Raw genomic sequence first — 12,128 nt, forward strand, 5'->3', positions numbered from 1 at the left:
GCTCCTGGGTCAGCAGGGCTGGCGCCTGGCCACCAAGTCGCCCTGAGTTGGAGGGGGCCGTGGGGGGTCGGGGCTGGGCTTCAGAATCTGGGGAACACCTGCTACGTGAATGCAGCGCTGCAGTGTCTGAGCCACACGCCGCCCCTGGCCAGCTGGATGGTGTCCCAGCAGCACGCCACCCTCTGTCCGGCCCGCACCTCCTGCACGCTCTGTGCCATGCGAGCTCACGTGACCCGAGCCCTCCTTCACCCGGGAGAGGTGATCCTGCCCCACAAGGACCTGCTGGCGGGCTTCCACACACACCGGCAGGAAGATGCCCACGAGTTTCTGATGTTCACTCTGAATGCCATGCAGCAAGGGTGCTTGAGTGCATCCCAGCCGTCGGGCCATCCCTCCGAGGACACCACCCTCATCCGGCAGATCTTCGGCGGGACGTGGAGGTCTCAGATCCAGTGTCTCCACTGCCTCGGTGTCTCGGACACGTTCGACCCTTATCTGGACATCAGCCTGGATATCACGGAGGCTCAGAGTGTGGAGCAAGCTCTGAGAGAGCTGGTGAAGCCCGAGAAGCTGGACGCTGAAAACGCCTATGACTGTGGCCTTTGTCTCCGGAAGGTGCCTGCCACCAAGAGGTTGACTTTGCACAGCACGTCCCAGGTCCTGGTGCTGGTGCTGAAGCGGTTGACACAGGTGAGCGGGGCCAAAAGGGCTCAGGAAGTGCGCTATCCCCAGTGCCTCGACCTGCAGCCCTACACGTCTGAGCGGAAGGCAGGGCCACTGGCCTACGTGCTCTATGCCGTGCTGGTGCACTCCGGGTGGAGCTGTGAGCGAGGACACTACTTTTCCTACGTGCGAGCGGGCAACGGCCAGTGGTATAAGATGGACGATGCCAAGGTGAGCGCCTGTGACGCGAGTGCTGCCCTGAGCCAGAGCGCCTACGTGCTCTTCTACTCCCGGGAGGGTGCGTGGCAAGGGGGTGCTGGGGGAGGGCCCGCGGCCCCCCTCACGGCTGACCCCACACACGCCGGGGAGCCTGACCCCGCCGGCCCCGGGGAGCCTGCGGGAGACGCCAGCGGCAGAGCTCCTGGGTCGCAGGTGTCCCCGGGGGACACAGAGGTCGAAGGAATCAGCTTAGAGCAGCGGAGACGCCTCCAAGAGCACAAGCGGCCGAAGCCGGCCTTCGACCTCCGGAAGATCCAGTCGGCCCTGCCTGCCGGCGCAGTCGTGATTCACCAGTCCACACACGGAGGAGGCAGACACGGCAAGCTGCCTGAACAGGAGCACGACCGGCTCGACCGGCCCAGCACGGACAGCCCGCCTCCGGGCCCGACGAGCGTTGGCAACGGCCCTTGTGCCAGCGGGAGGGCCCGAGCGACCAAGAGGAAGAACAAGAAGCCGCGGCCATCTCTGGGGCTGTGGCGGTAGGTAGGCTCTGAGGCACATGCCTGCAGAAGCCCAGGCACACTCTGCGTGCGGCACGCCCTGTGTGACGCAGCAAGCGTTCCCGGCGAGGAGCGAGTTCCTGTGGGCGGTGTGGCTGGTGCAGCCTCCTGGAAAAAGGCGGGGCCTGCAGTGTGCCCGGGGCCACGGTCTTCACCTGGATCTTGCTGAGCGGCCGAGCTCTCGAGGGCTGGCTCTGCTGGGAAGTTCCTGGAGAGGATGGGGTGCGTGACCGGGTCTGAGCACGGTCCGAGGGCCTCGCACTTCTGCGGGGCTGGGAGAGTCCTCTCTGGATGGGACTTGGGGTGTGGGTTTGCCTTTCTTTCCCCGTCTGCATTCTCTGGCCGCACCGCTGGCCTCTGGTGAGTGACGCGGCAGGGAGACGCCTCCCAGTACGCCCACAGCCAGCCGAGCAAGGAGATGATCTCCTGAGCCCTCCAGGGGGCAGGGAGGAGCGGGTGCAGGTGCGTGAATCGTCTCCTTCTGGCCGGTCAGGCTCTCGAAAACGCCCCAAACGTCGAGCAGGGTCCGGGGAGAAGATGGGCGACCAGGCTCTATGGGTGGAATGTCCTTGGGAGGCGTAGTGCTACCTGGGAAAGGGACCTCCGGCAGGAATGAGGCGGGGATGTGTTCGTCAGCGGCGGGACGCTCGTGCGCAGAGTTGCCTGGGGCTCCATTTCCGGTGCAAGGAGTCTGCTGCAGAAGCTCCAAGTGCCAAACGGGACAAGTGATTCACCGTGCCATGAGCACCACCACCAGCACCACCGGCACCAACACGAAGGCCAAGGGGAGAAGGGCGACCCAATGAGTCCCAAAGAAACTTCTCCGCCAGCATGGCACAGGGGCCTAAGTGGAGATGGGTCATGCAACCGTTCCTTTCTGAAAGCAAAGGTCCTCCCTGCACTGAGGAAAGACCCAAGGCTGCCCTAGATCGTGAGAGCTAGACAACTGGACATCCGACTCTGCCCATCCTATGTGTCAGTCCGTTGTGTCGTCCAGCTTGGCCACGGACAAACGCGGCTGGATGCGATGAGACGCGGCCGGCCTCGGAAGGGTCTGGGGCGGTGGGGAAACTGTCCTTTCCTAGCTGCTTTCCCGCCTGCCTCGTCATCCCGCGACCTGGTGGAGGGGCGCTCGAGGACCCGTATCGATCCCCTCTTGCGGTTTCTTTCTTTCTCTTGGTTGCCGGCTTCAAACCCAAAACCCTCCATCAAACGGTGGACCTGCAATTAGCGATTTAGCATCTCAGACCTAGAGGGACAACTGTGGCTCCTGACCGCGCTAGTCGGCTTGGCAAGGAACAGAGAATGTTCCGCTGGCTTTTTCTCCCCGCATGGTTACCTACAAAGCACCGTGCCCACCACACGCAGAGAGGAAAAAGAATGACGAGCAGTATCTTCCCCCAAGAACACGAACAAGCGTGCCCTGGACTAGGAATTCGAGCCACACACAGGCCGCCCTCATTATCACCACCAATCTTCCTCTGCCCCATCGCCTCAAATGGACTTACTGCTTGCCCCATCCACACCCTCTGAAGAAGAAGAAGAAGAAGAAAGAAGATGGAGAAGAAGAAGAAGATGGAGAAGGGGAAGGAGAAGGAGAAGGAGACAGGGAAGGAGGTGAAGAAGTTGGAGAAGGAGAAGAAGTTGAAGCAGGAGAAGAAGGAGAAGAATGGTGATTGGAATGGCGTGGCAGAGGGAATGGGAAGGTCGCCTGATGCTGGGGGAAATCCGTGCAAAAGAGAGACAGATACTGGCTGATCTGGCTTCTCTGTGCCCTAGGAAGGAGGCAAAGGGACAGCAAGTTTGTGAGCAAGTGCGTCATAAAGCACAAAGCAGTAGGGTCCTGGGATGGGATGGGGCAGCGGGAGGTGGGAGGGGTGCAATAGGCTAAGGAAGAAAGCGGGGTCAGGACCGTCTTTTCCTAGTAAGGATCAACGGAATCACCACATCAGCTATGGGAAACCCATGCACTGTGGATCGCCCATAGTGCTGGAAGGCAAGCATAATGTCGAGGTCGGGAGAGCAAACAAACATACATGTCTCACACCAAGAAGGAAACCCACAGTCATCCTCCTCCACGAGGGAAGTCTGTTTATACCTTAAGTTATAGTGCGTTTTGAGCCCCTACATAGGAAAGATGACTCTCGAAGTCAACTAGTATAATTAAAGTAGAAACAGAGAATAAAAACAAGCAAAAAAAATAATAAAATGAATAGAACATAGAAAAAAATTAAAAAATGAACGAATACACAGAAAAAAAAAAAGAAGAAGAAATAAAGAACAAGACAACTAAGATTGCAAAGGGGCTGAAGAAATGAATCCAAAGCTGCAGCGAGCCTATGGCGTTCTGAAAGAGCTCACTTTGGACCATGACCAACGGCCCCAAAGGGAGAAAAGCATATGTGCCACACTCGCGGCATCTCTTGGTGCTAGGACCCTGAACGCTAGAAGAGTGGCTCGTGAGAAAGCATCGAAATGGGAGTGGACCTCAGTCGAGGGCAAAGTTGAGGCAAGGGTTTATTGTTGTCCGGGGAGGGGTTGTCCTCAGGCAGGGGTCTGGGCTGGGGAGACCCCTCAAGGGGAGAGGGTAGGTGGGCAGACATATGTTTCCACAAGTGTGTTAGGATCTGAAGGGTGAGCCCACGGAATTCCTCCCCAGCCCGCATGTGTGTGCTGAACTTGGAAGCCCTGCAGTGACTCTCTAGCAGGCAAGTCTGGAAGGCCAAAGCCCCCCCCGAATCATTTGCATCCTGAGCCCTGTGGTGCAGGGCCAGATCGGAAGTGCGTGCGGGGCTTCGTCATGGGGAATTCCCCGAGAAAAGTGTCGGTGGTGGGATGTCGGGAGTGGGAGTGAGCACGCCCTCGGACGCCTCAGCCAATGAGGAGCTTGTGCGTGCGGGGGTGGGGCTGTGGGAAAGCCATCAAAGGCCCGAGGGGGCGGGGCCCAGGCCCTTTTTCAGAGAAGCACCGTCTGAGGGAAGGAGGCGTCGTCTTGCAGCTGCAGGTAGGAGATGCAAAGACTCGTGGGCCTTGATTGCAGAGACCCGGGGGCTGCTTCGGCGCACGGGGGTGGTGCGTGTCCGTCTCCCTTCAACGTCTTCCCCGGAGGGCAAGGTTGTCGGCCCAGCGCCGCTGGTGCGGATGCCCTTCGGGGACCCTGTGTCCCTGAGGGGCCGTCGCCGGCGGTTGGGCGGCCCCAGCGGGGTGACTTGGCTCCTGGGTCAGCAGGGCTGGCGCCTGGCCACCAAGTCGCCCTGAGTTGGAGGGGGCCGTGGGGGGTCGGGGCTGGGCTTCAGAATCTGGGGAACACCTGCTACGTGAATGCAGCGCTGCAGTGTCTGAGCCACACGCCGCCCCTGGACAGCTGGATGGTGTCCCAGCAGCACGCCACCCTCTGTCCGGCCCGCACCTCCTGCACGCTCTGTGCCATGCGAGCTCACGTGACCCGAGCCCTCCTTCACCCGGGAGAGGTGATCCTGCCCCACAAGGACCTGCTGGCGGGCTTCCACACACACCGGCAGGAAGATGCCCACGAGTTTCTGATGTTCACTCTGAATGCCATGCAGCAAGGGTGCTTGAGTGCATCCCAGCCGTCGGGCCATCCCTCCGAGGACACCACCCTCATCCGGCAGATCTTCGGCGGGACGTGGAGGTCTCAGATCCAGTGTCTCCACTGCCTCGGTGTCTCGGACACGTTCGACCCTTATCTGGACATCAGCCTGGATATCACGGAGGCTCAGAGTGTGGAGCAAGCTCTGAGAGAGCTGGTGAAGCCCGAGAAGCTGGACGCTGAAAACGCCTATGACTGTGGCCTTTGTCTCCGGAAGGTGCCTGCCACCAAGAGGTTGACTTTGCACAGCACGTCCCAGGTCCTGGTGCTGGTGCTGAAGCGGTTGACACAGGTGAGCGGGGCCAAAAGGGCTCAGGAAGTGCGCTATCCCCAGTGCCTCGACCTGCAGCCCTACACGTCTGAGCGGAAGGCAGGGCCACTGGCCTACGTGCTCTATGCCGTGCTGGTGCACTCCGGGTGGAGCTGTGAGCGAGGACACTACTTTTCCTACGTGCGAGCGGGCAACGGCCAGTGGTATAAGATGGACGATGCCAAGGTGAGCGCCTGTGACGCGAGTGCTGCCCTGAGCCAGAGCGCCTACGTGCTCTTCTACTCCCGGGAGGGTGCGTGGCAAGGGGGTGCTGGGGGAGGGCCCGCGGGCCCCCTCACGGCTGACCCCACACACGCCGGGGAGCCTGACCCCGCCGGCCCCGGGGAGCCTGCGGGAGACGCCAGCGGCAGAGCTCCTGGGTCGCAGGTGTCCCCGGGGGACACAGAGGTCGAAGGAATCAGCTTAGAGCAGTGGAGACGCCTCCAAGAGCACAAGCGGCCGAAGCCGGCCTTCGACCTCCGGAAGATCCAGTCGGCCCTGCCTGCCGGCGCAGTCGTGATTCACCAGTCCACACACGGAGGAGGCAGACACGGCAAGCTGCCTGAACAGGAGCACGACCGGCTCGACCGGCTCAGCACGGACAGCCCGCCTCCGGGCCCGACGAGCGTTGGCAACGGCCCTTGTGCCAGCGGGAGGGCCCGAGCGACCAAGAGGAAGAACAAGAAGCCGCGGCCATCTCTGGGGCTGTGGCGGTAGGTAGGCTCTGAGGCACATGCCTGCAGAAGCCCAGGCACACTCTGCGTGCGGCACGCCCTGTGTGACGCAGCAAGCGTTCCCGGCGAGGAGCGAGTTCCTGTGGGCGGTGTGGCTGGTGCAGCCTCCTGGAAAAAGGCGGGGCCTGCAGTGTGCCCGGGGCCACGGTCTTCACCTGGATCGTGCTGAGCGGCTGAGCTCTCGAGGGCTGGCTCTGCTGGGAAGTTACTGGAGAGGATGGGGTGCGTGACCGGGTCTGAGCACGGTCCGAGGGCCTCGCACTTCTGCGGGGCTGGGAGAGTCCTCTCTGGATGGGACTTGGGGTGTGGGTTTGCCTTTCTTTCCCCGTCTGCATTCTCTGGCCGCACCGCTGGCCTCTGGTGAGTGACGCGGCAGGGAGACGCCTCCCAGTACGCCCACAGCCAGCCGAGCAAGGAGACGATCTCCTGAGCCCTCCAGGGGGCAGGGAGGAGCGGGTGCAGGTGCGTGAATCGTCTCCTTCTGGCCGGTCAGGCTCTCAAAAACGCCCCAAACGTCGAGCAGGGTCCGGGGAGAAGATGGGCGACCAGGCTCTATGGGTGGAATGTCCTTGGGAGGCGTAGTGCTACCTGGGAAAGGGACCTCCGGCAGGAATGAGGCGGGGATGTCTTCGTCAGCGGCGGGACGCTCGTGCGCAGAGTTGTCTGGGGCTCCATTCCCGGTGCAAGGAGTCTGCTGCAGAAGCTCCAAGTGCCAAACGGGACAAGTGATTCACCGTGCCATGAGCACCACCACCAGCACCACCGGCACCAACACGAAGGCCAAGGGGAGAAGGGCGACCCAATGAGTCCCAAAGAAAGTTCTCCGCCAGCATGGCACAGGGGCCTAAGTGGAGATGGGTCATGCAACCGTTCCTTTCTGAAAGCAAAGGTCCTCCCCGCACTGAGGAAAGACCCAAGGCTGCCCTAGATCGTGAGAGCTAGACAACTGGACATCCGACTCTGCCCATCCTATGTGTCAGTCCGTTGTGTCGTCCAGCTTGGCCACGGACAAACGCGGCTGGATGCGATGAGACGCGGCCGGCCTCGGAAGGGTCTGGGGCGGTGGGGAAACTGTCCTTTCCTAGCTGCTTTCCCGCCTGCCTCGTCATCCCGCGACCTGGTGGAGGGGCGCTCGAGGACCCGTATCGATCCCCTCTTGCGGTTTCTTTCTTTCTCTTGGTTGCCGGCTTCAAACCCAAAACCCTCCATCAAACGGTGGACCTGCAATTAGCGATTTAGCATCTCAGACCTAGAGGGACAACTGTGGCTCCTGACCGCGCTAGTCGGCTTGGCAAGGAACAGAGAATGTTCCGCTGGCTTTTTCTCCCCGCATGGTTACCTACAAAGCACCGTGCCCACCACACGCAGAGAGGAAAAAGAATGACGAGCAGTATCTTCCCCCAAGAACACGAACAAGCGTGCCCTGGACTAGGAATTCGAGCCACACACAGGCCGCCCTCATTATCACCACCAATCTTCCTCTGCCCCATCGCCTCAAATGGACTTACTGCTTGCCCCATCCACACCCTCTGAAGAAGAAGAAGAAGAAGAAAGAAGATGGAGAAGAAGAAGAAGATGGAGAAGGGGAAGGAGAAGGAGAAGGAGACAGGGAAGGAGGTGAAGAAGTTGGAGAAGGAGAAGAAGTTGAAGCAGGAGAAGAAGGAGAAGAATGGTGATTGGAATGGCGTGGCAGAGGGAATGGGAAGGTCGCCTGATGCTGGGGGAAATCCGTGCAAAAGAGAGACAGATACTGGCTGATCTGGCTTCTCTGTGCCCTAGGAAGGAGGCAAAGGGACAGCAAGTTTGTGAGCAAGTGCGTCATAAAGCACAAAGCAGTAGGGTCCTGGGATGGGATGGGGCAGCGGGAGGTGGGAGGGGTGCAATAGGCTAAGGAAGAAAGCGGGGTCAGGACCGTCTTTTCCTAGTAAGGATCAACGGAATCACCACATCAGCTATGGGAAACCCATGCACTGTGGATCGCCCTTAGTGCTGGAAGGCAAGCATAATGTCGAGGTCGGGAGAGCAAACAAACATACATGTCTCACACCAAGAAGGAAACCCACAGTCATCCTCCTCCACGAGGGAAGTCTGTTTATACCTTAAGTTATAGTGCGTTTTGAGCCCCTACATAGGAAAGATGACTCTCGAAGTCAACTAGTATAATTAAAGTAGAAACAGAGAATAAAAACAAGCAAAAAAAATAATAAAATGAATAGAACATAGAAAAAAATTAAAAAATGAACGAATACACAGAAAAAAAAAAAGAAGAAGAAATAAAGAACAAGACAACTAAGATTGCAAAGGGGCTGAAGAAATGAATCCAAAGCTGCAGCGAGCCTATGGCGTTCTGAAAGAGCTCACTTTGGACCATGACCAACGGCCCCAAAGGGAGAAAAGCATATGTGCCACACTCGCGGCATCTCTTGGTGCTAGGACCCTGAACGCTAGAAGAGTGGCTCGTGAGAAAGCATCGAAATGGGAGTGGACCTCAGTCGAGGGCAAAGTTGAGGCAAGGGTTTATTGTTGTCCGGGGAGGGGTTGTCCTCAGGCAGGGGTCTGGGCTGGGGAGACCCCTCAAGGGGAGAGGGTAGGTGGGCAGACATATGTTTCCACAAGTGTGTTAGGATCTGAAGGGTGAGCCCACGGAATTCCTCCCCAGCCCGCATGTGTGTGCTGAACTTGGAAGCCCTGCAGTGACTCTCTAGCAGGCAAGTCTGGAAGGCCAAAGCCCCCCCCGAATCATTTGCATCCTGAGCCCTGTGGTGCAGGGCCAGATCGGAAGTGCGTGCGGGGCTTCGTCATGGGGAATTCCCCGAGAAAAGTGTCGGTGGTGGGATGTCGGGAGTGGGAGTGAGCACGCCCTTGGACGCCTCAGCCAATGAGGAGCTTGTGCGTGCGGGGGTGGGGCTGTGGGAAAGCCATCAAAGGCCCGAGGGGGCGGGGCCCAGGCCCTTTTTCAGAGAAGCACCGTCTGAGGGAAGGAGGCGTCGTCGTGCAGCTGCAGGTAGGAGATGCAAAGACTCGTGGGCCTTGACTGCAGAGACCCGGGGGCTGCTTCGGCGCACGGGGGTGGTGCGTGTCCGTCTCCCTTCAACGTCTTCCCCGGAGGGCAAGGTTGTCGGCCCAGCGCCGCTGGTGCGGATGCCCTTCGGGGACCCTGTGTCCCTGAGGGGCCGTCGCCGGCGGTTGGGCGGCCCCAGCGGGGTGACTTGGCTCCTGGGTCAGCAGGGCTGGCGCCTGGCCACCAAGTCGCCCTGAGTTGGAGGGGGCCGTGGGGGGTCGGGGCTGGGCTTCAGAATCTGGGGAACACCTGCTACGTGAATGCAGCGCTGCAGTGTCTGAGCCACACGCCGCCCCTGGACAGCTGGATGGTGTCCCAGCAGCACGCCACCCTCTGTCCGGCCCGCACCTCCTGCACGCTCTGTGCCATGCGAGCTCACGTGACCCGAGCCCTCCTTCACCCGGGAGAGGTGATCCTGCCCCACAAGGACCTGCTGGCGGGCTTCCACACACACCGGCAGGAAGATGCCCACGAGTTTCTGATGTTCACTCTGAATGCCATGCAGCAAGGGTGCTTGAGTGCATCCCAGCCGTCGGGCCATCCCTCCGAGGACACCACCCTCATCCGGCAGATCTTCGGCGGGACGTGGAGGTCTCAGATCCAGTGTCTCCACTGCCTCGGTGTCTCGGACACGTTCGACCCTTATCTGGACATCAGCCTGGATATCACGGCGGCTCAGAGTGTGGAGCAAGCTCTGAGAGAGCTGGTGAAGCCCGAGAAGCTGGACGCTGAAAACGCCTATGACTGTGGCCTTTGTCTCCGCAAGGTGCCTGCCACCAAGAGGTTGACTTTGCACAGCACGTCCCAGGTCCTGGTGCTGGTGCTGAAGCGGTTGACACAGGTGAGCGGGGCCAAAAGGGCTCAGGAAGTGCGCTATCCCCAGTGCCTCGACCTGCAGCCCTACACGTCTGAGCGGAAGGCAGGGCCACTGGCCTACGTGCTCTATGCCGTGCTGGTGCACTCCGGGTGGAGCTGTGAGCGAGGACACTACTTTTCCTACGTGCGAGCGGGCAACGGCCAGTGGTATAAGATGGACGATGCCAAGGTGAGCGCCTGTGACGCGAGTGCTGCCCTGAGCCAGAGCGCCTACGTGCTCTTCTACTCCCGGGAGGGTGCGTGGCAAGGGGGTGCTGGGGGAGGGCCCGCGGCCCCCCTCACGGCTGACCCCACACACGCCGGGGAGCCTGACCCCGCCGGCCCCGGGGAGCCTGCGGGAGACGCCAGCGGCAGAGCTCCTGGGTCGCAGGTGTCCCCGGGGGACACAGAGGTCGAAGGAATCAGCTTAGAGCAGTGGAGACGCCTCCAAGAGCACAAGCGGCCGAAGCCGGCCTTCGACCTCCGGAAGATCCAGTCGGCCCTGCCTGCCGGCGCAGTCGTGATTCACCAGTCCAACCACGGAGGAGGGAGACACGGCAAGCTGCCTGAACAGGAGCACGACCGGCTCGACCGGCTCAGCACGGACAGCCCGCCTCCGGGCCCGACGAGCGTTGGCAACGGCCCTTGTGCCAGCGGGAGGGCCCGAGCGACCAAGAGGAAGAACAAGAAGCCGCGGCCATCTCTGGGGCTGTGGCGGTAGGTAGGCTCTGAGGCACATGCCTGCAGAAGCCCAGGCACACTCTGCGTGCGGCACGCCCTGTGTGACGCAGCAAGCGTTCCCGGCGAGGAGCGAGTTCCTCTCGGCGGTGTGGCTGGTGCAGCCTCCTGGAAAAAGGCGGGGCCTGCAGTGTGCCCGGGGCCACGGTCTTCACCTGGATCTTGCTGAGCGGCCGAGCTCTCGAGGGCTGGCTCTGCTGGGAAGTTACTGGAGAGGATGGGGTGCGTGACCGGGTCTGAGCACGGTCCGAGGGCCTCGCACTTCTGCGGGGCTGGGAGAGTCCTCTCTGGATGGGACTTGGGGTGTGGGTTTGCCTTTCTTTCCCCGTCTGCATTCTCTGGCCGCACCGCTGGCCTCTGGTGAGTGACGCGGCAGGGAGACGCCTCCCAGTACGCCCACAGCCAGCCGAGCAAGGAGACGATCTCCTGAGCCCTCCAGGGGGCAGGGAGGAGCGGGTGCAGGTGCGTGAATCGTCTCCTTCTGGCCGGTCAGGCTCTCGAAAATGCCCCAAACGTCGAGCAGGGTCCGGGGAGAAGATGGGCGACCAGGCTCTATGGGTGGAATGTCCTTGAGAGGCGTAGTGCTACCTGGGAAAGGGACCCCCGGCAGGAATGAGGCGGGGATGTCTTCGTCAGCGGCGGGACGCTCGTGCGCAGAGTTGCCTGGGGCTCCATTTCCGGTGCAAGGAGTCTGCTGCAGAAGCTCCAAGTGCCAAACGGGACAAGTGATTCACCGTGCCATGAGCACCACCACCAGCACCACCGGCACCAACACGAAGGCCAAGGGGAGAAGGGCGACCCAATGAGTCCCAAAGAAACTTCTCCGCCAGCATGGCACAGGGGCCTAAGTGGAGATGGGTCATGCAACCGTTCCTTTCTGAAAGCAAAGGTCCTCCCCGCACTGAGGAAAGACCCAAGGCTGCCCTAGATCGTGAGAGCTAGACAACTGGACATCCGACTCTGCCCATCCTATGTGTCAGTCCGTTGTGTCGTCCAGCTTGGCCACGGACAAACGCGGCTGGATGCGATGAGACGCGGCCGGCCTCGGAAGGGTCTGGGGCGGTGGGGAAACTGTCCTTTCCTAGCTGCTTTCCCGCCTGCCTCGTCATCCCGCGACCTGGTGGAGGGGCGCTCGAGGACCCGTATCGATCCCCTCTTGCGGTTTCTTTCTTTCTCTTGGTTGCCGGCTTCAAACCCAAAACCCTCCATCAAACGGTGGACCTGCAATTAGCGATTTAGCATCTCAGACCTAGAGGGACAACTGTGGCTCCTGACCGCGCTAGTCGGCTTGGCAAGGAACAGAGAATGTTCCGCTGGCTTTTTCTCCCCGCACGGTTACCTACAAAGCACCGTGCCCACCACACGCAGAGAGGAAAAA

At 60.7% G+C, this 12,128-nt stretch overlaps 2 protein-coding genes across 2 annotated transcripts; both read left to right on the forward strand.

Moving 5' to 3' along the window:
• LOC122676564 (ubiquitin carboxyl-terminal hydrolase 17-like protein 6) lies at positions 1-954 on the forward strand (the record flags this gene model as incomplete). Its single annotated transcript, XM_043875946.1, has 1 exon — positions 1-954. A coding segment is annotated over one exon (954 nt), but the record flags the coding sequence as incomplete, so codon positions are not given.
• Positions 955-9,308: 8,354 nt separating this feature from the next.
• Positions 9,309-10,262, forward strand: LOC122677122 (ubiquitin carboxyl-terminal hydrolase 17-like protein 6; the record flags this gene model as incomplete). The annotated part of the gene is made up of 1 exon (XM_043876964.1): positions 9,309-10,262. A coding segment is annotated over one exon (954 nt), but the record flags the coding sequence as incomplete, so codon positions are not given.
• Between the last annotated feature and the right edge of the window lie 1,866 nt (positions 10,263-12,128).

This window comes from Cervus elaphus, chromosome 20, assembly GCF_910594005.1.
Source record: "Cervus elaphus chromosome 20, mCerEla1.1, whole genome shotgun sequence".
NCBI classification, from domain to species: Eukaryota; Metazoa; Chordata; class Mammalia; order Artiodactyla; family Cervidae; genus Cervus; species Cervus elaphus.